Here is a 26,936-nt window from a genome sequence, read left to right as displayed (position 1 = left end):
TCTTACCCACGTTACAATCTTATTTTGTGATAACTGTCTGTTGCGCCACAAAATGTCGACTCTGCACAAATTGTCACCCCCCGTGGAGAATTGCACAAACTGTCGCCTCTCGACAATTTTCGCTGCACATGCCGGTCTCAGTTTAAAGCATATTGTGCCAATTTGTGTCAGCAAAAAGAAACCTAGAACCACAAATTGTCTTCAACCACCTGTTTGATGTAGTGTATGTGCGTCCTGGTATGTAGTGTATGTGCGTTCTGGTGTGTAGTGTATGTGCGTTCTGGTGTGTAGTGAAATTGCGTTCTGGTGTGTACACACTGAGAAATAAAGGTTGATGCAAAATCAGCATCCTATGGGTTCAAAAATTGAACCCCTGATTTGGGATTCAAAAACTGAACCCCACGATTGGAGTTCATTTTTGCACCCTGCTGATTCAAAACTGCACCCCTAGGGGTTCAATTTAAAATTTAGGGGTGCTGATTTGAACCCGCAGGGTGCAAAAATGAACCCAAACCGCAGGGTTCAAATTTTGAACCCCAAATCAGGGGTTCAATTTTTGAACACATAGTGTGCTGATTTTGCATCAACCTTTCGGGGTTCAATTTTGAACCTTTATTTCTTAGTGTGTAGTGTATGTGCGTTCTGGTGTGTCTTTGTTTGTGGTTACGTTGTGTGCATTGTGTTAGAGGTGGGTGTTGTGTTGGTATAAGTGTGTGTGCCTGTGTGTATACTGTCATTATCATTTATCATTATTATTTCTATTACTATTTTTATTTTATTGTTTTTGGAGGGGGGGTTATATCCACTTGGTATAGCCGTAGCAGTTGGTCAAACTCTATGATCGTATAATACCATACGAGCTAAACCCATTTGCTCTAGCAACAGTTTGGTCTAACTTTTTTTCTAGGTCTAATGTATAGGACTTGGACGAATATAGTTGGTCGGTATGAATGCTTTATTGTCGAATAGCCAAATGGCCTAATCGCGTTTTCGTCTAAATCCCAAACAAATATTTCCAGTCTGTTACAGCAATTGACCAAGTGGTGGTAGACGGAATGGTTAATAGAAAAAAACTGTAATTAGACCAACAGTTAAACTGGTTGTAGACGGAATGGAATAAAGACCATGTATAGGATGAGACTAAACGGTTATTAGTCAAATCGGGTTTAGACCAACTGGCAATTCACCTTTAGGGGAGGTTAATATAGAGAACAGTAGCCGAGCCCGTTGGAAATTCAGTTTTGATCCACTTGGTCTTACAACAATTGGACCAAATAACACATGAGCTTAACCCATTTGGTCTACTAATATATTGGTCTAATTTGCAATTCGTCCAATTCTCAGTAATGACCAGTTCGTCTAATAGCCAAATGGTCTAATTACATTTGCAACTCTACATGACCTATTTTGTTTGTTTCTTAAGTGTTGGTAGAGCGCCCGCCTCATGAACGAGAGGTCGTGAGTTCGATCCCCGACCGAGTCATACCAGACTTTAAAAATGGGACCTCCTGCCTTTTTGTCAGGCGCTCGACGTATGAGAATTGAGAAAGGTAAAAATAACATAATATTCATGTTATGCAAGGCCCGCTGGAAGGACGGTTTAAAGCTGAGAGTGGCTTTTTGGGTGAATAAGAGTTATTATCATTATTATTATCACCATCATCATAGTTAAAACAAAAAGTTTATTTCAAAGTATTGGCCAAATTTTCGACGTCTTCGTCAGGGATAAGAAACCCCCTGAAATTACATACATGTAACTGCAAACAACTTGTGGCAACTCTCTTGTAAATATTAAACAGTAAAAGAGATGAAAATTAGATAATAAAGAGATGCGTAGCTTCGTTCAAGGGCCCGTATTCTGACGGTCGGGTTTAACTTAAACTCAGGTTTGAAGTTGTGGCTTAAGTATGGGAAGCCAAAAGTATTAAGATTTTGTTGTAAGAGTTGTATGTTTCTTATGTTTACTGTGCTCTTTCCTGATTCATAGATGGTGAAGACAATCATCTATCTGTATTTCCTACACAATTATGAATGATTTGAGAGCCGAATGAGCTGAAAGTATGATATCTCTACTGTTAGCGATTAAGTAACAATTGGCTGTCCATACTTAAACCACAACTTTAAACCTGAATTTAAGTTAAACCCGACTTCAGAATACGGGCCAAGGTGTCTCAGAGCTGTCATCCATTCTGAATCAAAGGTTGGAAAAATGACTCCGCCGGAAATGGAACCCGTGTTTCTTGCTCTGAGCTATTTGTCTACATAATTCATTCTATTTCTTTTAATGTATTTTTCCATTTCTGATGAACGCATGCAATCAGGCTTGTATATTAGCTGGGATCCAACTTTGGCACGGCGCTACTCTTGTTCATTTACTTGTCTGCGCTGCACCACAAGACAAACAAATAAAAAAAAGTTGGATACAGATGAAAAGACAAAGGGGACAAATTAACATCCAGTACGAACAGAAAGTTTATTTCCAAGTATTATCCAAATTTTCGACGCAAACCTCGCGTCTTGGTCAGGGATACGAAATTCACAGATACGAAAGTTTCGAAAGTTAAGGTCAAGTCCATCCCAATGAAAAATTGACTTACATATTGGTAAAGGAAAACAAATTATTAAAATAAGTTATACACTGAAATTTCATCAAAATAGGATTCAAAATAAAAAAAGTTATGACATTTTAAAGATTCGCTTTTTTCACAAAACATGCACATCCTCTTTACTATGCAAAATAATGAAATTACTGATGATGTCACCCACTCACTATTTCTTTCGTATTTCATTACAATTATGAAGTACTTCAATATCTTCCTCGTTGTCATGTTAAGAAAATATTTATTCCTCCCTGAACGTGTGGATTTCCATTGAGAAGGTCATTATTGCTAAATCTGTAAACATGAAAGAACAGTACTGTCTATGGGCAGAGCTAAACCGGGTGTCCTTCCGATTTCACATGTCTATTTGATGCTGTTGTTTGTTTGTATATATATCTGTTCTTACTTGCTATCTTTTTTATATATATATCTTGCTTTTATATGTTCCTTTGTACACTTATGTTTTTATTGTGGATTTCGGTAAATAAATAAATACAAATACAAATGTTGCATAATTGAAACAATAAACAAAATAGTTAATGGACGGAATAATCAACTCTCCCATTTGCATATCACTGAGTTGTGCAAAATTGTTTTGTGAAAAAAAGCAAAACTTTAATGATGATAATAGGCATTTATATAGCGCCATCTATCTAGAAATATGCTATTCCGAGGCGCACAAGAAAAGAAAGAATGAGAAAGTTTGGATGAGTGTCAAAGTGCCAATAACTAATTATCTTAGAAAAAGATAACACTTCAGTTTAGATTTGAAGGTCTCCAGTGATGGTATAATTCTTAAATTTAACGGCAAATTATTCCAGAGAGAAGTAACAGTACTGAGGCAGAGAAAGCTCGCGCATCATAATATGTTATACGTATGCTGGGAGTCTTAAGAAGTTGCTGGTGTGATGATCTTACGCTATATGAGCTGGTGTATAACTTTAAAATGTCATAACTTTTTTTAAATTTTACATCCGATTTTGATGTTATTTTCAGTAATTTGCTCGTTTGAGTTTTCTCTACTTATTCAAATAAACATTTTTTTTCTGGGGTGAGCTTGACCTTTATGAAAGTTTCGTCAGGGATACGAATCTCACTGTGAATTTCGTATCCCTGACCAAGACGCTATTGAGGTTTGCGTCGAAAATTTGGAAAATACTTGGAAATAAACTTTCTGTTGGTACTGACTGCATTTCCTCGCAAAAATGCAATATTTGTCTCTTTAATAAATAGTCTTCGGCATATACGGAACGGTTTGATCATACTTGGTTTGATTAGAAATAAAAAAATCTATTAATCTATTTTTACATAATTTTTACTAAACGAGTAAAAAAAAAGAATAAAAAGAGCATGCTGTTTGTTTCCATCAATTTCGGGATAGAACATATACCTCGCTGAACAGACATTGCGGCACGAACAGATTTACAGTAAAGGTCCAAGTGTGGAAAATTAGGTGCATGCACCAAATTAAAATCTCTGAAAGATTTGTATTAATTTTTTTAGTGGTTTTATCATTCAAAATCGAACACCTATGCAAAAAATTACTTCCAAATGAATGGAAATTTGTACCTTTCCAGTCTCTTGTAACAATGTGCTGTAGATCTTCCGCGGAAAAGGTGTCCTCTAAGAACATTACATCTGCTTGTTTCTTGTAAAAAGAAACTAAAAAGTAACATTCTCTTTCATTTATTTCTCACCCTCACATTATTTTAAGGACCTTTACAATACATTATCAGCCTTTCTAAGCTTTTTCCAGGTTTTTCTTTCAATTTTCTCTCTCCGATTACCTTGCGAATCACGTGATTAATCTGATTCTGATTCAAAAGACTCGTTGTCATTGTTTGAATATTCAAATGGATTTGACGACTTCCCTTTTCGTGTCCACATATAGAGTACCGAAGTGTGACGTCTGTTGCCATGGTGTCATGGCGGGCTGGTTCTAAAAGAGTCGCAGCTGATGATCGTCTGTACACATTTGTACTTGCAGATGACTTTGACTCGTCTGAAAAATAGGTTGCAGGCGATCAAATTCCAATAGAAGCCATTTTCTCCCATGAGAAACACACGCTACCATTCGGCGGGTCCATTTGTTTAGAACCAGGCCGCCATGACACCATGGCAACTGACGTCATCGCTTCGGTACTCTACAAAGTATACTCCGCTGTTTTTCTATGACTCATCGATATATATATATATATATATATATACATACATATATAAACAAAAAAATGGATAGAGCAACATCGCGCTCCGTTGAGGCCATCGGAAATAGCACTCCAAAGGTCAGGTGCGCACAAAGTTAAACACTCTTGTGCGTGGGTGTGCGTGGTGTTTCTGACCTGTTGGTAGGGCCTCATTATACTGTTATTTGTGTTTACTTTTCCCGTAGATTCGTGTATGAGGCTGCATGCAACAAGATCTATTCAGAGTTTGTTTGTTGGTAATATACAGTATATATATATATATATCGATATGTTTGATTTGATTTATTGTTTTCTTCTGCATCCATAACATTCGTATAATACATTTTTCATAACATAATAAACATAATATGTTAGCATTTTTGGCATAAATTATAAATAAAGAGTACTAAAAAGATAATTCCAGACAAAAATTATTAACTATATGATGTTCACGATTTGCAGGAGAAGGATTGTCATCATAAGCACATTGCTTGAAAAAAATGTTATCATAATGGTTCTGTTCTTTTCTTTCGTCCTGACGTCCTGTGCTCACTCTGTCCATCATGTCCATAGAACCCTATGTTGTCGTGTGCAGGTCATGTTGCTTTCCTTCAGGAGTGGAAACGATGCATCTCATGCACATCACCCACACTCACTCAGATCGTCAATTATTCTTCGTGCATTCATATTATATCTTATCCTGAAAAACGTCGCCCCGATGCCTTCAGTTGCGACTGTCGATGAAAACAACACTGTCTCCATTGATATAGGTAGTGAGTTGGCCCCCTACTCTCAAGGGATGTCTAACAACTTTCCCTGTTTTAATTCAGCTACAATGAGATCATCAGAGACAGATAATGGAACTTTTTTATATAGTTAGCCTCAGAGAATTTTCAGATTCGTATGAATGGTTTCTGTCATAAACACACATTTTTGATCCTTTCACAAGTAGAATTTCACTGCTGATAAGAGCAATCCTTGCCTCGTTCTTTAATTTCTATGTAGATCATCTACAAACCTCTTTCCTTAATTCTCAATCCAGTTAGGCGATGGTGGTCTTTCACTTTGGCCAGGGCAAAGTACGGGCCTTTTCACACGTGAATCTTGAATCATCATTGTAATGATGATTGCTATTGTTATCGTGACTGTGATTAGCGTTCATGATTCTAATCATGTTCTATTTTTTTTTGCACGCGCTAAACATTCGTTATTAGCCGTATTTTCCACTGGAACCATCATTCAAATTACGATATTTTTACCGTGTGAAAGGGCGGTAATTTCAACGGTTGTCATGTTACTTATTTTTAACTTTCGGCGTGTCCCATTACCTGATGTAAACTGACATCTCTCGTACCCTTTGCGAATGAATCTTTATATACATGGAATAGTGACGCGAGCCTGTATTTTAGTGCAATAATAATCATTTCACCTGATTATGTACATCTAATGAGAAATTACTTTTTTACAATAGCGACTAAACCAATGCCTATCTGATTGGAGCGTTCCCACATGGCGTCAGGTTAAGTTCGGTACAGTTGCTCTTGCAGCGTACTTTAAGTTCTTTTGTGTTGGAATTGTTATGCATTGCCACTGTGTAATTTTGTATTTTATATTTTATATTATATAATGCCATTATTTGTGTAATTATTTATCATATGCTTTATATATTGTTTTTTTAATACCATGATTACAATATATGATTTCTATGCTAATGTAATTCATTTAATATTATCCATGATAATATAATTTATGTACTATATCATTTACCACATGCATTTTCCGGATAAATTAAAAGTTGCAAGAGTTATACCAGTTTTCAAAAAGGGAGAAAAAGAATTACCTGGAAATTATAGACCAATATCAATTTTACCCGCGATTAGCAAAATATTTGACAAACTAGTGAATGCACGATCGATGAAAATCATAAAAAAGAATGAAATATTGTATAAACACCAATATGGTTTTAGAAATGTATACAGTTCGAAACTTTCACCGATAAATCTGATTAATCAAATTACAAGATACACTGATGAAGGAAAGGTGACAGTAGGACTATTCATCGATTTTGCTAAAGCTTTTCAAGCAATTTGTTAATTATGATGGTGTAAATTCCAAATACAGGTCGATTTCATGCGGTATTCCAAAGGGATCAGTCTTGGGTCCAACTTATTTGTTGTTGTATATAACCGATCTGGCAAACTCATCAAATTATTTCAATTTCTATCTTTTTGCGGATGACTCAAATTTATATCATACTTTTAATTGTGATGAACACCATATTGATTTATCAGAAATTAGTCTCAATTTAAACAATATAATAGCATGGTGCAATGCCAACAAATTTACAATCAATGTTACGAAAACTAAATACATGTTGTTTAAAAATAGACGAAAAAATATTTTGATATCAGGACAATTGTCACTGAAAGGATCTTTATTAGAGTGTGTTGAATCAACATTATTTCTTGGTATATCTATCGACAAAAACCTTACATGAAAGAAACAGGTTGACATCGTCTGCAATGTGCTATGCAAAGAATTGGAATACTTTATTGATTGAGGAATTATGTAACAAAGAGAATCTTAGTTATGTTATACAACTTATTCATTTTACCACATATAAAGTACGGTCTGGAAGTTTGGGGTGGGACGTGCAGAACAACCCCGAACCCTATCATGCCTATATTATTACTTCAGAAACGATTAGCTAGAATAATGACGTTCAACCATCATACTTATCACTCTGCTCCTTTATTTTTATGATCTAAATATCTTCGATGTTTTCAAACAATACCAATATTTGATAGGAGTATTTGTATACGATTTAATTAATAATCGGTTGCCGCATAGTTTTATTGATTATTTTTCATTTATAGACCATCCTTACAATACAAGAAATAGAGAAAAGCGAAGTGTTAATCTTGACAAAAATAATACTAAATTGGGAAAACAATTTCATTTTCTGGTCCTACTTTATGGAATCATCTGCCAAGTAATATTAGAACATCCCCCAGTCGTAAGATATATAGCAAATCGTTAAAATTAATGCTACTGGAATATTATAATTAATTTGGTATGGTAAAATAATGCCTGAAAACAAATAAGTCTATATAAAGATTTTGTGAATAATTTAGATATTTTTTTACGTGTAAATAGTGTAAATATGTTCACAAAAAATGATCGAAATTTTATGCAACAGTAATATCTAGAATTAGTACTGAATTTGATGTACAATATTGAGATTTTTTTTTTTTTTCAAGTTTCCAGTTTGGTTTATTTTCATCTCTCATAACATATCAAATACAATGTACAATGTAATGTCCATCGAAAGACAGTAAATCATTAATAATAAATAATACAATATATCACCATAATTCATGATAAATCAGACAAATGTTATACAAATGAGCGTTTGGATTGGAGACAGATATATCAATAAGATGAGAATATGAAGGGCAAACTATTTAAAAAGCAGAGCTTGTAATTTATAGTTTCCCTATTGATGAAATTAAAACTAATTGTCAACTTGTTTAATATCAATATGTTACAAGAAAAGAAAGAGAAAGAAAGAGAAAAAATATATAATATTTCCTTTAAAAAAACGAGAAAAAGAAGAGAACAAAAAGAAGGGGAAAAAAAACAAAGGGAGGTTGACTGACAAAGTAAAGAGGAACACTTGTCTAGGGAGCCGATGAATTGTCCTTTAGATATTTGTTTATTATACGTTTTCAATTTACGTTTAAAAGTAGATATAGAATTGCAATCTTTGAAGTCTGTTAGTAAATCATTCCAAAATAACGGACCTGTGACAATAATTGTTTTATGTGAAAATGCTGTACGAGAACGTGGAAGATGATAATAATGACTTTGACGAGTAGGATAACTGTGAATCTCGTCATTCCATCTAAATAGAGAAGATACGCTAATAGGTAATTCTTTTTTGAGAGTTGAAACATAAATATTCCAAGGTTGAATACATAAAGATCATGGCTTTGTAGAACATTACATGAATAAAAGAGTGGCATAGAATGAGCCCGGCAATTTGTATTATTAATAATTCTTATCAGTCTTTTTTGGATTAGTAAAATTTTATTGATATAAAGTTTTGAGCCGTTTCCCCAAGAAAGGATACCGTAATTTAAATACGGCAAAATTAGAGCGGAGTATAAACATAACAAGACACGGGTTGGAAAAGATGACTTAAGTTTGCAGATGACACCAGTATTTCTGGATATAATTTTACTAATGTGATTAATGTGGGATTTCCAAGTTAATTTATTGTCGATATATACGCCAAGAAATTTGTCGTGTCAATCTTTACAAGAGGTGTGCTGTTTAAAAATACAGGTCCGGGGAAATTAGCAATCGTATTACTGAATAAGATATAATTTGATTTATTGATATTTAGTGACAATTTATTGGAATTTATCCAGTATGCCAAAAAGCGTCTATTGATGTAGCTATTTTATCTATAAACATTAATAGTGCATGGGTAGTTGAATGTTTCTTTGTAAAACCAAATTGAAACTTCGATAAAATATTATATTTATTTGAAAAATTAACAGTGCGGGAGTATATTAATTTTTCGAGAATTTTGGAAAAAGAGCTTAAGAGCGAAATGGGACGATAATTTCCAATATCATGTTTATTACCTTTCTTATGTATCGGTATGACCTCTGATATTTTCATTTTTTCTGGTACTACCCCAGTTATTAAATATAAGTTGAATAAATAAGTTAGCGGTTGTACTATTTCGTTTATAGTCTTCTTCAATAGAAAATTCGTAATATTTTCATACCCAGAGCTTTTTTTCGGTTTCACATCTTTAACAATGATCATAATTTCACGAGAATAGGAGTAAAAACATATAGATTGACCGTTCGTTTCTTTTAAAAACGAGCGAAAATCAACATCGGAATTGGAATGTCGCAGGCAAGATTTGGGCCAATTTTAATGAAATAACCATTAAATGTTTCAGCAATCAACATTGGATTTCTATTTTTGGAGCTATATTAATCATATTTGTAGAAATAGATGGTGTTTTTTTATTTAGAACATTGTTTATCACCTTCCACGTACTTGAGAAATCATATTTGTTTTCTTCAAATTGTATAATAATAATTCAAACGAAAACAGTTTCAGCAAGGTTTGACATTTGATTTAATTTCTCTAAAGACTTCGTTTGTAACTGGTTTAAGACGTACAATCCTACTCCTCCACCGGTTTTGTTTTTTCTATTATTCCTATCTAAAAGATGTAATGGATAATTTCCAACGGTCAGCCAGGTTTCGCATAACCCAATAACAGAGAAATCAAAAGATAATTTGTCAAGAAATGATTTGAAATTGTCCATATTTTTTGAGAGGCTTCTAATATTAAACTGGAAGAAAGACGTATAATTTTTAAAGGCGGAAGATTCTTTAACAAATTCATTTTCAGTTAGGTATTTAGATTCAGATATTGGAGATGAAAAGTCGTTAGGATCGATTGTTACGGAAAGAGATTGCATTTCTCGATTTAGCTGTTCAGAAATACTTTCTTAAAAGTTATTTGCACCATCTCCGTGACTAGGAAGAAACTGGGGTTGTGAATTGTTAAACAAAGTAGTAAATCCATTCTCATCTAAAGAATGCATTGGGAAAACATCCATACTCATCGGCATAGCACAAAGATGCAAATGTAAATGCATACATAGCCGAGACTATAAATGTTATCTTTCGTAGAACATTGCAATTGATCAAAATAATAGACGTATGCGATATATGAATCCTTTGTAACAAAAGCCTTAACATCTAGAAAATTTAGGCATATTACATAATGTTACGGAATGTCTACACGGCTCCTGCATACTGTACCAATGTTTAAAGCATCCTGAATTGATATGCTCCTGTATACAATGACAAGTAAGAGTTGAAGGCAATATTTACCACCAAAAAGTAAAATACAAACATGTAAAGCAATGTCGCTGAAAGACACAGTAAAGAGCTGACGAATAAAAATCACTATTTGCCAGTACCATTGCCATATATTGTGTTCTTCATGCCACCATTAAAATGATTCGATATAAAAGGTCTAAGCTTTTTTATCTTTTAAATAAGGTGTACAAAAAAAGGTCACAAAACTCGCAATACAGATAGATAAATAAAATATGCTAAAGGATAAACCTTTTAAACTATTCCTTTTTTTTCCTAATCCAACACATTTTCAAAACATCATCTTTCTTCAATTTTAAGCATCTTGTAATGGAAAAAATAAGCAAAACATATTCGTAGGCAGATATGAAAAAAAGTTGAATGCAAAAAATACATTTTTTTTTATTCTCGATCTTCTTTTCTTTTATCATTCTTCATGAATTTATTCAGACAGATAAAAAATGAATTCATACAAAGAGACATAATTTTACTCTTCTTCTATCACGCAAATCTTGCATTATTCTTTTATATTTTAAGGATAAAACAACAAAGACTTTTATTTCGTTTCATTCAAGATGCGAACAAAATAATAAAAAAAATCCATTTCTTAGATATCATGTACATTTAAATATAAATTTTGTCCATTTTCAAATAATTTTATTTTTTATTTTTCGTACAAAAGAAATTGATATACGTTTCTGTGTCCGATTCTTAAACATTTATTGTTTAAATTCTCAGTTTTAATGACGTTCGTACGGTCGGCTTACGAAGAAAGGGTTTCATACGACGTTAACAAAATCTGCCAAGTTGCAAACTTACAGTTTATATGCTGTCTGCGAACGCTGGTTTCGTATGGCCTTCTTGAGAAGATCTTACGAAATGGTCTTTAAATCGTTCATAGCAGTTCTAAATGGTATTTGTTACCGAGTAATTAATGAATTCATTAACTAAATCGATGAATGTCCATCGCTTTATAGATTCAAACTTTGAGTGGGAGCAGTGGGTGTGGCTCTACAAGCAGGTGCCAGGTAAACATGGCAGAGGTAATAATGGCAGAGGTAAAAATGGCAGAGGTGATAATGGCAGAAGTAAAATTGGGAGGGTAAACTTGGCAGAGGTGAAAATGGCAGAGGTAATAACGGCAGAGGTAAAGATGGCAGAGGTAAAAATGGCAAAGGTAATAATGGCAGAGGTAAAAATTGAAGCGGTAAAAATGGCAGAGGAATTAATGGCAGTGGTAAAAATGACAGAGTTAAAAATGACTGAGGTAAAGATCATGACATGCTACATCAACAAGGGAAAGACAGAGCTTTTCCAGTTAACATCAGTTATAATTATTGGCCTTGAATGGAATCCTATCGACGGAATAACCACTATGAACTGAAAAGGTATTAACTATTATTTAGATTTTTTTAATCATTTTAGGTCAGCTTTATACTTTATCGTTGGTGATTATGATTAAACTCAAACATTTTCATGCCAAAATGATTTCAATTCGTGAGTGATGAAAGAATTTATCTTGGCCATTCGTAGAGTAGAACAGCACTTCATCACATACATATCTGGCGAATTTTAAAAACACCAAAATGTGCACTACCATTTATACACTGAAATAGACAAGTTCGGGATTTCTTCGAACCACTTGCATTACATGGATAACAGAAAATCAACAAAACGTTCTGTAATAAAAGTAATTTTTCATATTTCAATATCAAAATGGATCCGAATACATATTGATATGATACGTATATAGTCTAATGTAATGATATCATTATAGCAATTAGTGTTTAATTTTTCAGAGTAATACCTCATTGCAGCTAGTCCGTAGGATGGCAGGTTCTTAAACTAGTTTCTATGGTAATAGTTACCGCATGAATTTGTAAATGTGTAGCGAATCAAGGATTTTATTTCAAATTTGAAGGCTTTTCTTAGGTACCATTCTATAAACCTGTTTTGAAGAGGAAGTTCACCCTGACAAATGATTTACTGTAAAAATAGAAAGATTTATTGGTGAAGGTTTACGGAAAACCCACCAAAGATTAAGTAAGTTGTAAGAAGTTTGAGTTTTGATCTGAGACGTTATAGACGAGCAGCTGCCTCTATTACTTATCAATTTTTAATCAGTGGTTCATGAGTGCTAAAAAGTCTTTCAGGAGCGGAAGTGAAATGATTTGTATGTTGACATACTACAATGATTATTTAGAGGAATCCACAAAATACAGGCACTGCCTTTTAGTGGATCCCTCCATCTTCTCAGAATTTTATTTCATAATGATATTTTGCTAATATATAATACTTTGCTTCGTTTTACTTATGGAAAATATCATACATTGCACATACCTCAATTTACATTGTCTGTATAAGTCCATTGTTATTATTTCGACCATTTTACTCGATATTTTGAAAATGAAATAAATTGAAATTGAAAAAAAAAATGAAAAACAATAAAAACATTTTCATATTTTTTATATGACCTTTCATTGATATTTTTTATTACACCAGATTAAAAAAAAACTGCTTTGGAAATGACGTCACCTTTGAAATACAAAATTCTAATAGCTTTTTAAATCTTTCATGGATTCCCTTAAGCCCTAACCAATATCATTTTTATGTTTTGATATTTTTACAATAAACTTGATGTCAGGGTGAATCTCTCTTTAATGAACTTAGTAAAATATTTGGGATCCAAAGTGTGCTTCAAATTTGAATATTAGAAGAGTGATTTGACATGACATGCTTGGCTGTGCATGTAAGTCTACGAGTAATTAAAAAAAAAACTCGGGTGTTATCAATTTGGTGAAGAAAATCTACAGTATGATTTTAAAATGTCCATTAGCCAAACATGATTCGAATAAATTCTTCTCAGAACCGTTCTTATTTAATCTACTGTACATGGAGGGGCTTTTGGATTTTTTGGCCTGTGGGTTTTAAGAATGGCCTTTTATACCTCTCTAATTTTTACCTCTGCCATTATTACCTTTGTCATTTTTGCCTTTGCCATTTTCACCTCTGCCATTTTTACCTCTGACATTTTCACCTTTGCCATTTTTACCTCTGCCATTTTTACCTTTGCCATTTTTACCTCTGCCATTTTTACACCGAGCCCCTCAAGCATAGGCCTGCGTTGTGGTAACACTAGTACCTGCTTGGTCTGACTGCACAATTTCTCCTATTTTTCTCACTTTCCTCTCTACCTCCCTCCATTTATCTCTCTTTTTTCCGGTAGCCATCTCAATCAGTATGATTTGGTGAAAATCCTTTTCACTTAGAAAAGGATATTTTTCGACACCTCTCTAACAACCGTGATTACCTTTAAAGAAATCCTCGTATAATTTCCCAATGTAATTAAACTAAATTAATGTAATGGCAAGGTGAATAATTAGTACGCAAACATCCACTGTTTAAAATAAATTGACAGAAATGATATTTCAACCGAGCTCATCTTTTTGAATCCTGAGAATATCGTTTTGGTTACTTGATAAATGGCCAGGTAGATATGCAAAATATCATTCCTCTTTATCATATATATCATGATTTAAGACGTACGTTAATAGTTTATTGCTGAGATTTTCAACGTGCGAACCTGAAGGATGTACGGAATCTTTTTCAAACTGTGCATTTGTCATGTCCCAGGCATCCATAAACCCGAGATTTTCATGAGCAAAAACTTTGTTTCTCATCCTTCTATCGAGATCCCTTGCAATCCAGTCACTGTTTTTAAGAAAATGATCCAATCCGCCATGTTCTCTTGTGTTTGCGCTTTTCCAGATGATCAACGTTCTTGGACTGCGCTCCTGAAGGCGTCTTAGAGACATCAACACATCGTCCACACGAGTTTCGTAGAACCAAGGAGGGAATGCGGCGAAGTGCGCCCACAACGTCAAAACAAAAATAGTGTTCTCCCCTCCCTTGACACGATCAATAAAATTTGCTATATACTCTGTGGTTGAAACATACGCCCACTTTGCTCTCCCGATGGGATGCCCGTGAAATTGAAAGTGAAAATTAATGTTGTTTTTCCTGTCTTTGGCGATTGTCGGTCCAACGAACCACGACGGGTCCTTGGAGTTTGGAACCGTTTTCAATTTGAAGAGCTTTACGTAAAATTCGAATAGCTGTCGGATGGTAGAATCCCCTAAAAAATAAATTGTTTTATTTTTCAAGAGCGAGGTTGCTTGCGATTGGCGGAATATTTGTATTCCACAATCTGCTGAGAGCCAATTCTTTCCCCAGTAAAAGCCAGCAACTTCTGGTGCTTCAAATTGAATCTGTGGTACGCAAGCTGGAAGATGATCCAAAGCCCCACTGTGTACAATGGATTCGTTACCTAGGAGGCAATGAGTATTGATTAGAAATATATAAATTCAAGTTACAAAAAAAAATGCATCTTCTCCAAAATATATCTCGATCGATATTCCAGTATTGCAATTTTTGGTGAATTTGATAATCCGTCAATCTGAGATCTTGAATATGAAAATTTGTTTGGTTCATGTATTTAGTTTGTAGGGTATAGGCTTACCATATCTCTAGTAAACGTTTATCCAATTATCGAATTCATATATTCCGCGTAGCAGCCATCGCAAAATAAACATAGTTTGAACATGCTGGACCAACGAACATGAATAAAAGCATTCCATAAGATTATAATTGATACCATGATGAATTTGCTATCAAACTGAATGTTTCAGAGTTTGAAGCATTCATTATTCGTGACCTGCTCTTTTATGCTGTGAACTTAGATATGTAACAATTGAAAAAAAATATGCTATTTGAGGAAAAATCAGCGTCAGACAGCATTCCACATGATGGCTTTATTTAAGTGGCCATACTTTTTAGTTCATGGTAGATGCACCTGGAGATTATGCACAAAAACTCAATTTGATGAAATTAATATATAAAAAAAATCTCCGGGAATTAAATTACCGTGACAACTTGGTATCACGTGAAAGATTTTATCCAGTTCTTTTTTCGACGAGAATGGTATAATTATTGAATACATGCTATAATTTTCTTTCAATCATGTTCATTGGGGCTAACAAAATAGCGTAGGACCACTTTCTTATCTTTCAAATTTGTTCCATTAATTAACATTTACATCTAGATTTGTTCATTGTTGCGTGAACTAATGAAATATTTTGGATGCGATTTTATATAGCATTTTCAAATGCAACATGTTATAACATAATAAATGCCAAACAGCTGGAAATATTCGTCTTTAATGGTAAATAATTATTATCTTGTAATTATACAAATAAGTATTATTATTATTGCTGAGGTTGTTGCTGTTGTTATTATTTAAATCATTGAGACTCACCTACTGTACGATGGACGACTATCCTGTTTTCAGATCCAGATATATTTCGGTTGTTCCTGCGATTGGACGAATGAACAATTTTAAAACTAGTTCAAACGAGTTTACTCAAAGCAAAAGTTACTGTGAAGACAAAATTATATCGGGAGGAGTGACCTGCAGGTCACAGTTCTGTGTGCGCGCCCTTCAAGGCGACCCACATTGGCTGGCTCCTCCAATGCGCCTTTGAATGTTTTTGACAGATAAATGGCGATATACAAATGCTGTGCACCATCTTCATCATCATTATGATAATTCATTTTGTATCTCGTTACGCTTTCAATTTTCTTATGAGGCCAAATGATTATTCGACATAAAATTATGTGTGCAGCACGGCACGTAAAGACAGGCGCGTCAATTTACCTGCCGAAGGTCAAAATTGATTGAGGAAAACCTCGCACGCCTATTTTTAGAAGGTGACAGTAAGTCACTGTAGCCATTGCCTTATCTAGTCATTGTTCTCCCTACAACTTTGAAAAAGGTTCCTACTATGAAACATATATTCCTTCTTAACTTCCACGCTGCAAAATTTTTAACCTAAATTCCATATATCAAAGGACAATTACCAGGTAAAAGGAAGTTTTTCGTTGTCCGATATGACTGGTTTATACTGTACATTGTGATGCAGAACCCAATCGCTGCAGGTGAAATTCTTTGGTTTCACGCAAAACCAAGGGGAACCGGTACTTGTGTCGGTAAAGTTACAGCTTTCGGTCTGTTCTCGTTTGGTTAAAAAATGAATAAAACAAACAAAGAAAGTGAATGATATTAATGCCAAATAGAATCAAGAAAGACAGGTTATATAAACAAACAAATTTTTTTGTACTTACATGAACATACAGATACATCAATAATCATTTTTTTAATGGAAAATGAATGCGATAAGGATGTATTATACAAATGATGCATGCATGCCATCTTGGATCAGTATTCTGCGTCTAGTTCTGCGTGACTTATATGGGCTACCTATCAATCAGAGAATCGCCTATTAACTTCGAGTTTTTGTATTTAAAGCACTAACGATAAATCTCCACCCTACATCGGAGCAGCACAGGCTAACACGCAGTCTCAGATCTGCAGACCAAGCATTGCTGGCAGAGGCCCTCAGCCAAACAACCTGGGGTGACAGAGCCTTTTACGTCTCTGGACCAAAGCTGTAGACAAGCCTTCCACAGTTCTGATCATGGACCTATTTGTAATAGGTCCATGGTTCTGATTGATCGGATCAATCGAAAATATTGTAAGACGGGAACCTGATGTTCGAGCATGGGATATGGCACCAAATACAATCTGGCTTGGGTGTGTAAAAAAAAGGTAGCAACTCTGTACTGATGATCGAATTCCCTACCGCTACGACTGCTTCTCCGGATAAAAGATTTGCGAGGCCAAAAGTCCTACCCATTGATTTGTTTCATCATAAAGAATAAAGCTATGTTCCTTTTCTTGTACAGTCAAGGACCCATGTTTTCGGGCCAAGCTTAACCGCCTCACATTTTCCCCACCTGATCCTACTCAATAGTGATTTACAGGCATGTTCGTTTTACTTCAGGCAAAATGCCTGGCCTAAATGGCGAGATATGGTACTCCAAACTGACAAAAACTTGAAGGATTATCATTTCCGATCATAATGGTCTTCACATGCATTTCTTTTTTCCAGGGCGACCATTAGTTAGAAATCTCTTTGGAATTTTAATTAACATTGTGCACACCAGTCTGCAACTGATTTGATATTTAGTATGTATAACTTTCTTGGTAAAGCTAGGGTCACAATGTTTGGTCTCTGTACCCAACTCAGAGAGGCTCTTTGGCCAATGGATTTTGTTTTACACTATTTATACGAATATTGTACTAGGAAGCTTCACCCCATTCGTTCCGCTTTTTGCAGCCTTATCCATTCCCAACCCGTTTGTTTGGTTATCTTAATTATAATGTACACATGAATTACAATTAGTCCTGAGCCAAGACAATATTCGCAATGTATAGTTAAAAGCTTTACAAAGTCAAATCAAACATGAAAGCAACATGGGAGATTATAAATGATTTGATTGGCAAGAAACCCAAAACATTACCCAAAGATAATTTCACAGCTCATAATCTTGCAATAAATTCAGAAGATGTAGCTGATACCTTTAATTCTTTTTTTTGTTAACTTAGGACCCTCCTTGGCAAACAAACTTGACAGAACTGATGAAAATTTTGGAAAATTTCTTCCCACACCCATTAACTCTTCTTTATTCTTTAACCCAACAAATGTTCAGGAATTGATTGAAATAACAAAAAATCTAAAATCAAGCAAATCACAGGGAATTGATAGAATTAGTACTGCCCTTCTTAAGCAGATCATGCACTATATTGCCTCTCCTTTGTGTCATATTTTCAATCTCTCAATTAGCACTGGAATATGTCCTGATTCCCTAAAAAATTGCAAAGGTAAATCCTGTTTTTAAAAAAGACAACCCGCATGAAATAACAAATTACAGGCCTATTTCTATTCTTCCCAGCATTTCCAAAATATTAGAGCAGATTATTTACAAAAGACTTTATAAGTTTCTAGATACTTTTTATTTTCTAAATTCTAACCAATATGGATTCAGGAAAGGACATTCGACTGATCTGGCGTTAATTCAAATATATGATAAAATTACAAATGCAATGGCAAATAAAGAACATATAATAGGCGTATTCATGGACTTTAGCAAAGCCTTTGACACTCTTGACCACCAGATATTACTTTAAAAACTAGAAAATTATGGAATTCGCGGAATTACACTATCTTGGTTTAAGAGTTATTTGTCCAATAGAAAACAATATGTAATTCACAATAATATTTCTTCTGATTTTCAGTTAATACAATGCGGAGTTCCACAAGGATCAATCCTAGGCCCCTTGCTCTTTTTAATATATATTAATGATTTGACTTCTGTAACACCTCTATTATCATATACATTATTTGCAGATGACACCAACATTTTTTGTTCACATAATAGCTTAGAAACTTTAGTAGATATAATTAACCGTGAGTTACCAAAACTATCTTTGTGGTTTAAGTGTAATAAGCTTTCACTCAATATAGACAAAACAAACTTTATGTATTTCAAGCATACACACTTACATGGTAACGAATTTCCTTATTATATAAACATAGACAATATTTCTCTCAAAAGGAAAAGAGAAACAAAGTTTTTAGGTGTCACAATAGATGAAAATTTAAATTGGAATGAACATGTACGTTGTATAACTACTAGTATTTCTAGAAACGTTGGTATACTTTACAAAATGAAGAATATAATTCCACATACAACTCTTGTCATACTATACAATTCATTAATATTGCCTTATATATCGTATTGCAACATAGTTTGGGCAACATGTGCAAAAACTAAAATTAATACAATATACTTATTACAGAAAAAAGCAATTCGAATCTGTACTGATTCCCAATATTTATCACACACAAATCCATTATTCCATAAACTAAAGACTCTAACAGTATTTGACATAAATACTCTTCAAAGCTTACTACTTATGTTTAAGTACGTAAATAACATGCTCCCACCTTCATTCCACAATTTTTATACTCTGAATACATCTATTCATTCATACTCTACCCGTAACTCTTCAAATTTCCATTTAATTAACCCCAAATTGCTTATTGCGCAGAGATCCATAAGACACCATGGTCCAGATTTGTGGAACTCTCTACCAGAGCCTGTTAAACAATGTTCGTCTCTTCACTCATTTAAGGCAAACGTTAAATCTATGTTATTATCAGAATACTTGAAGTAAAATTTCTGTGTCGTATCCTTTTTATCGTGAATTTATTCCTCCTTCGTTTTAGTCATTACCAATATCTTCATCTTGACCATCATCATCTCCATGGCCTTCATCATCATCATCATCATCATCATCATCAACATCATCATCATATCACCATCACCCTCAGCTATTTGAGAGAATATGCCAATTCTGCTTTATCAATGTTATAAATGTATTAATTCAATTAGTATAAGTTTGGGATTGTCATTTTTTTCAAGCAATCTGCTTATGATGACAATCCTTCTCCTGCAAATTGTGAACATCATATAGTTATTCATTTTTGTCTGGAATTATCTTTTTAATAATCTTTATTTACATTTTATGCCAAAAATGCTAACATATTACATGTATGTTTATTATGTTATGAAAAATGTATTATACAAATGTTATGGATGCAGAAGAAAACAATAAATCAAATCAAATAAAAAATTATTGTTATAACAAACATACCATTGTCAAATCTAAGATATCCATGGTGATCTGGTAAGATTAAAAAAAAGTAGAATGCGAGTTCGAAAAAAAGAAGGCGAAGGAGGGAGAAGAAGTTAAAAGCAGAAGGAGCAAGGGAAGAAAGAGAGGAAGGAGGAGAAGATAAGTGCAACTTTACAACGACATCGTCCAGATAATTGGATGACAATAATCTTTAGTCAATGCTCAAGCACAGAGGAGAGGGATTTCGTGTTCCATCGATAGATGATTTACATGAATTCAACATTAATTCCCTACCATCATACTTTTATAAGAGAAAGTTTTTTGTGCAAAATGTCTTACCTTTCCGACAGTTTCGTTTAACACTTTTAGGTCCATATTGCAAAAGGTTTCCTCAGCTTTCTTCGGATCTTTAGAATAAAATCGCCCTTTATGGTGAGTTCTGGTCACTTCTTCTTTCTGAAGTCTTCTTAGCACGTAATTTGCTTCACTCGTATGAACTAATGTAACCTGAATGTTAACCAAACCTGCCCACTTCAAGGTAAAGAGGGCGCTGTACGTTCCGTTCCCATGGTCGACAACTTCGCCGTCTGACATCGAGCTCGCCTTGAAAGTTGAATTTTTGGTATATATTTTGGCGCGGAAATAGTCTCCTCCGTAAGTCTTGCTCTCGTTTAGTCCATTCCGGGCTTGAATGATCAGTCGAAGTTCATCGCAGACGAAAAACTTAGAAGCATTGTTCCGATTTGTTTTGGTGATGTGAAATGATGTGAAATTTGGATTAGTCAAGTTGAGCAAACTTGTCCAAGTGATTTGATTTGGAATGCGGTCCTCGTAAGTATAATACCTTTGTCTTTGCCTTGCTGAGAGATTAGGGCAAAAAGGATTTACAGATACATTTGTCCGTTCTTTCCACGAGGCCTTAGGTCTTGTTAAATCCTAGAAAATAAATAAATCAGGATATCTTGTTAAAGGGGAATGAAACCTTTGGAATAAGTAGGCTTGTGTCGAAACAGAAAAATCAAAGAATAAGAACAAAGAAAGTTTCAGATAAATCGGACAAATAATGAGAAAGTTGCAATCACTAATGCTATGGCGATCCTCCCATTGGCAATGCGACAAGGATGTGTGATGTCACATGTGAACAACTTTCCCTTTGATGGACTATAAAATACCCTCAAATTGTCTCCTTCTGCTATTTCTAGTGGTGATGCAAACTCTTTATCCATGATGTATTCTTTAAGAATCTGTATTACATACCCTCCTGTAGAAACAAGACATGATCTACTGATAGATGCGATAAAAGAGGCAATTTAAGAGAAATGTATACTAAAGTAATCGGAGAGTTGTTCACAAGTGACATCACACACATTTTTGTCGCATTGCCAATTTGAGGATCTCCATAGCATTAGTTATCCAATATTCAAATGCTCATAAACTGCTCATTATTTGTCGGATTTTTTTTCAAACTTTCGTTGATCTGTTTCTTTGATTTTTCTGTTTTCAGACGAGCTATCTTGTTCCAAAGGGGTCAGTTCACTCTAGAGGAAGTTATTAAATAAAAAATGAAAAAGAAAACAAAATCATATTTGGGAATTGTTCGTTGTGTCTCCTTCTTTTCCATTTAATACCAATGCATTGTAAAATGCTACAGTATTCACGACAGGTACAAATAGGGTTAGGATCAGTGTTGGGTTGGGGTAAAGGTATGGCGTTATGGTTGTCGTCAGAGGTTAGGATTATTGGTTAGATATATTTTTTACACACTGCTCTTTTTTCCTTAACCCCGGGAATTGGAGAGGCAAAGGGTGGGGGGGTCTTAGCCCCAGCAAGTTCCCGGGGTAATGCTTAGCCCACTTCGTTTCAACACTACGTTTTAGCAAAGTGGGCAAGCACGGTAAGTAGTATACGGTACTATCCGGCCATGCAAAAAGCAGGGTTAGCAGGCTTGTGGTGCTAGCACCACAATTGCAGTGCTAAAAGATATAGTGTGAAACGAAACTGGGCTAAGGAAAAGTGGGGCTAAGGCTAAGCATTAGCCAATCACATAAGTGGAAATTGCACATTAATCGCGCTCTGTACGGTAGGAAAAATTTGACATGCCAAAAAACCCCAAAGAGTTTCAACCCAAAATTAAGCGAATTTCGTCCACGAAAAAAAAACTGACACATTTTTACCTTACAAATTTTAAATGTAATTCTCAAAAGGGGGGCACGAGCCGGCTGTGCCCCCCCCCCCTGGATCCGCCAGTGCTCAAAACATCTTTTGGGGGCGGAGCTTACATGACCTTTCAAGCACTTCCGTAGATAATACAATTGTCATGCACGCATCGTAGTTTGTATTTGCGATGCATGTGCTTTTATTGACAAGTCACCTAGGACACATACCGCCTTCGCTCATGAACTCGAATCCAGATCAGTTTTCGAGTGAGCGTGTGAAAGGTCCGATGATTTTTCAGACAAAATGGAATAATTAATTCAATGATGATTCAGATTCACGTGTGATAAGGCCCCTTGATACCAACATTTGAATTGCGAATTTCAAATTACGCCATTTTGCATTCACGAGCTCAAATTCGTCATTCGAATGATCATTCATTTGAGACGTCACTACAATGATCATTCGAATGACGCAAAATGCGAGCGGGTGAAACCAAACCCCTCGATGACTCGCGGAGGAGTTCCTCAATAGCTGAATAGAAGGCGCGCGCCGTTGCTACACAAACAAATTGACTACAATATTTTGTCGTGTTATTCACCATCGTTCTTAATGAAATATATGTCATTGCCTGGGAAATATTTTGTAGTATTTACATATTCATTAATACTCCTGCCAATGTGAAAAAAATATTGCCGAAACATCGAACACTGACAAAACAATCATATTTTATGGTTTGGGATTTAAATTGGAATGTTGTTTATTATGCTATAGCGCAAACCCCCAATCATAGTACATTGGAAAACATATTTTAAAAAACTGGTGCTGCAAAGCGGTGTTTGACTCAACTCAGGGCATAGGCGGAAATCCCTGGGGGGGGGGCGCACCCCCTCACCCAAAATGGTAGGGGGGACAAAATATCAAATGCCCCTACTAATTTTACTCTTATATGATGGAGAGAAATATATCATTTAAAATATGAATAAAACATGTATTTTGGACGAAATAACCTTACTTTTGGGGTGGTTACTTTTTTTTTTGCTTGTCAAATTTTCCAGCCCCTGGTCTCCTCCCCTACCTTTGGAGAGAAATTTTCTCCCTTGACTTAGGGGGAGAGAAATGTTAACATAACATGATTTTTTTTTTTCATCGACCATGTTGACAGCTGCTTTCTGCAATCCAGCGTTGAAGGACCGATTAGTGCAGAAAACTTAGAAAAAAAACCTTGATGAATTAATCGCTAACATAAACAATATAATTAATACCTTTACTATGAACTACGTTTAATGCTATAATTATAGTTTAATTATAAACATAAGCCGAAACATTAAAGGTCAATTCCAACCCAGAAAAATGTGGATTTTAATAAATAGAGAAAAATCAAACAAACATAACGCTGAAAATTTCATCAAAAACCGGATGTAAAAAAAGTTATGGCATTTTGAAGTTTCCCAACTGCTGTAAAAATATTAATCTAAAATCAACGAAAGCAGAATTCCATGAACACGGCTTTCAAAGAGACTGTTTGTGACTTACCATAAATAATCTTGATGGTGGAATGTGGTTTAGAGGGAAAGGCTCGATGTGTTGGTTAACTGTCGTTGAAAATGGCATTATTTTTATGAAGGCAAGAAGAAATGACCCCACAACAAGAGTGAAGATGACAAATTGCCGCATGCCCTTCGATACCATATTGCATCAGCTGGAAGTCCACATGAATCTGCAGAGTATTGCAACAAAAGTGAAAGCGTGTACCCTAGAATACAGAATTATCAATTACTGGGTAAAAATAATCATGCTTGTCGGTAAATTGCCAATTCGTCTACTGTCAACCCGTCCACTCACCACATGGTCTAATTTCATTAAGGCTAATGCCATTCCGTCCATCAACATTTCGTCTAACAACCACTTGGTCCAATCATCGCTTCATCTAATCACCATTTCGTCAATGACCATTTCGTCTCAACCAGTTGGTCTAATATCTATTTTATTTTCATTGATTTTGCCCAATTAACACTGTCTTAGTCCAATTAGACCAAATGGTGTATGGACTAAATGGCTATTGGACCAACTGGTTATTAAACGAAATGCTAAGTGGACGAATCGGCAGTTAGACCATGTGGATAGGGGACGAACTCATGGAAGACTATGCGAGTTGGCAATTGGACGAATTAGCATTAGACGAATTGGAATAAACCTAATTATAAACCTGGGAAAAACGGATTTATCATGGAGAATTTTCAGTTTATTTGCATCAACATTACACAGAGGCCAGTATTCTGAAGTCAGATTTAACTTAGACCAAGGTCTAACTCTGTGCTAAAATTATAGGCAGCCCTTTGCTTTCGTAATGAAGAAAAGTACTTCAGCTATAAATAGTGTCATTCCCAGACAATTATGAATAATTTGGGTGTCATATGAATTGATAAATTGTATGTTTACTGTCAGGGATTTGCACTCCAATTTGCTCTCCATGTAAACCACAACTTTAAACCAGGGTTTAATTCAAACCCGAGTTCAGAATACGGGCCAGAGAATCGAGATTTGTTCTTTTTTTTTTTTTTTTTTACTTCTGGACACATGTTTTTTTTTTGAGCGTAGGTACTCCACAATCATGAAAGAGCTTTCTAGTCAGGATGGTCAAGATTAATTTTAAAACCTGGATACTCCTTTATTTTAGGTAAACTGAACTTTAGATGGGAGTATTCGTTTATGATTTACAAACAGAAATTCGATTTTTATATAGGGTTCACAGGCCTAATTCATTCCCTGTAGACTCGTGTGATAAAGTGGCATTTAAGAAGGAAATTCGAGGGTTGAATGTTTACTACCAGTGGATAGGATAAATGTCTGACATTCCATATCTGACCAGAAATGGGTACCTCGACCGGCTCATTTTAAAAATAAATCAGCATTTACGAAGACTACAATTGACGGGATCAAATTCATCACTTGAGAGAGTAAAATGACCCTAATTCTTCCGCCAGTAAAAATATAGTTCCATAGTGGTGAAATATCTTTCCAATTTGGAAAAAGTAAGTTTAGTAGGTACCCTCCCTAGAATCAGGGTTGGATTGTCAGTCATATTCATACATTTTTGTCAATCAGCAATATCAAATTAAAAAATTGAGCAATTGGTTGGCTCGAATGAATATCTTTGGCCTGCCAGTTGTGATTAGGCCCGTGCAGCCTGTAGGAATTTGTAATAAGAGTGTAACGGTCATCCAACGTTTTTTAATGGTATAAAATCACATGCTTTTTTAACATTCATAGGTTAGTTATTTGTAAGAAAGAAAATGGAGGGATGATCTGCATTTGTTTATTCATTTAGTTAGTTATTTGTCACTTGAAAGATTATAATTTTCTTGAAAACAACGCTAATATCATTAATTATAATAATAGTATAGTGATGATAATAAATCAATGAGACTTTTATACACATACTTTATGAAAATAATGATAACGATAATTATATCAATACAATATAAATATCTTATTATTATTTTACAAATCACTCTTGTCAAAGGAAGTAGAACAGCGACGAGAGAGGGCGTTAGGGCACTCATGAGTAATTCACCTGATTCTTTTTTGCATTGTCTAACAAAATAAAGAGATATAAATATATACATTTACTAGTATGGGGTAGCCTATTCACATCTTTATTAAACAAAATATTTTATATATATATATATATATATATATATATATCAATTTTATTATTTGCTCAGAATTTAAAAAGTCTTGATGGTTTTGTTTTCATCATACAATACCGCATCATTATACAGTAAATACAAGTGATAATAACTGTTTTCTCTGTTTCTATTTTGGGTTGTGATAATCCTTGTTTAAAAATGTTTATCATAATGTATATTTTTTTTCATTTGTTTCATTGCTGTATACATGTATTTTGTAATTTTGTATTACCCTTGTATGTATGAAAAATGTGATGTTATCTGAATAAAGGCTAAAAAGTATTTTAAAAAATCCGTGTGCAATGTGGGTGGGAGGGGGAGAGAGTGAGAGTGTTTGGTTTTTTACAGACGTGTATCAAGAGGTCCATCCCAAAAAAAATGTTGATTTGAATCAATATCAAACTTATGACATTTTTAAGTTTTGCTTAGTTTTCACGAAGTAGTGTTATTCACATTATAGTGATATTAAAGTGAGATAGTCGATGATGACCCTCACTTGCTAATTCATGTGTTTTTTACTGTTTGAATGTTACAATTTTTACAGATTTGACAATGAAAATTTTGACCAAACCGCAAAATGTTACAACCATGCCAATTCTACATGTTCAGGGAGAAATAAACTTTGTTTCACATGACAATGAGGAGAAAATTAAAATATTTCCCATTTCGTGTGAAAGAAATGGTGGGTAATTGATGTCATCAGTCCCTCATTTGCATACAACTCAGGATGTGCATACAGATGTTTTATAATAATAATAATATATAGCATTTATGAGGCGCCGATCTATCTAGTTGCC

At 34.5% G+C, this 26,936-nt stretch overlaps 1 protein-coding gene across 1 annotated transcript; it reads right to left on the bottom strand.

Annotated features, from left to right (window-relative positions):
- Positions 1-13,763: 13,763 nt before the first annotated feature.
- On the bottom strand, positions 13,764-24,205 carry LOC121428310 (NXPE family member 3-like). The gene is made up of 5 exons (XM_041624866.1): positions 23,984-24,205; positions 20,633-21,229; positions 16,612-16,760; positions 16,010-16,065; positions 13,764-15,022 (listed from the first exon to the last, which is right to left on the bottom strand). Exons 1-5 carry the CDS (start codon positions 24,137-24,139, stop codon positions 14,202-14,204), a joined length of 1,779 nt encoding a protein of 592 aa, XP_041480800.1. The 5' UTR covers positions 24,140-24,205; the 3' UTR covers positions 13,764-14,201.
- Positions 24,206-26,936: the final 2,731 nt, after the last annotated feature.

The sequence above is a fragment of the Lytechinus variegatus genome, chromosome 15 (assembly GCF_018143015.1).
Source record: "Lytechinus variegatus isolate NC3 chromosome 15, Lvar_3.0, whole genome shotgun sequence".
Classification (NCBI taxonomy): Eukaryota; Metazoa; Echinodermata; class Echinoidea; order Temnopleuroida; family Toxopneustidae; genus Lytechinus; species Lytechinus variegatus.
This window is presented reverse-complemented; position numbering and strand designations above follow the sequence as displayed.

Excerpts from the sequence above, each read along its gene's own strand:
- LOC121428310 (XM_041624866.1), bottom strand. The coding sequence starts at position 24,139 with ATGGTATCGAAGGGCATGCGGCAATTTGTCATCTTCACTCTTGTTGTG. Across the intron at positions 16,761-20,632 it reads TAAACGAAACTGTCGGAAAG|ACCGAAAGCTGTAACTTTAC; the intron begins GTAAGACATTTT and ends AAACGAGAACAG. Across the intron at positions 15,023-16,009 it reads AGTCGTCCATCGTACAGTAG|GTAACGAATCCATTGTACAC; the intron begins GTGAGTCTCAAT and ends ATTGCCTCCTAG.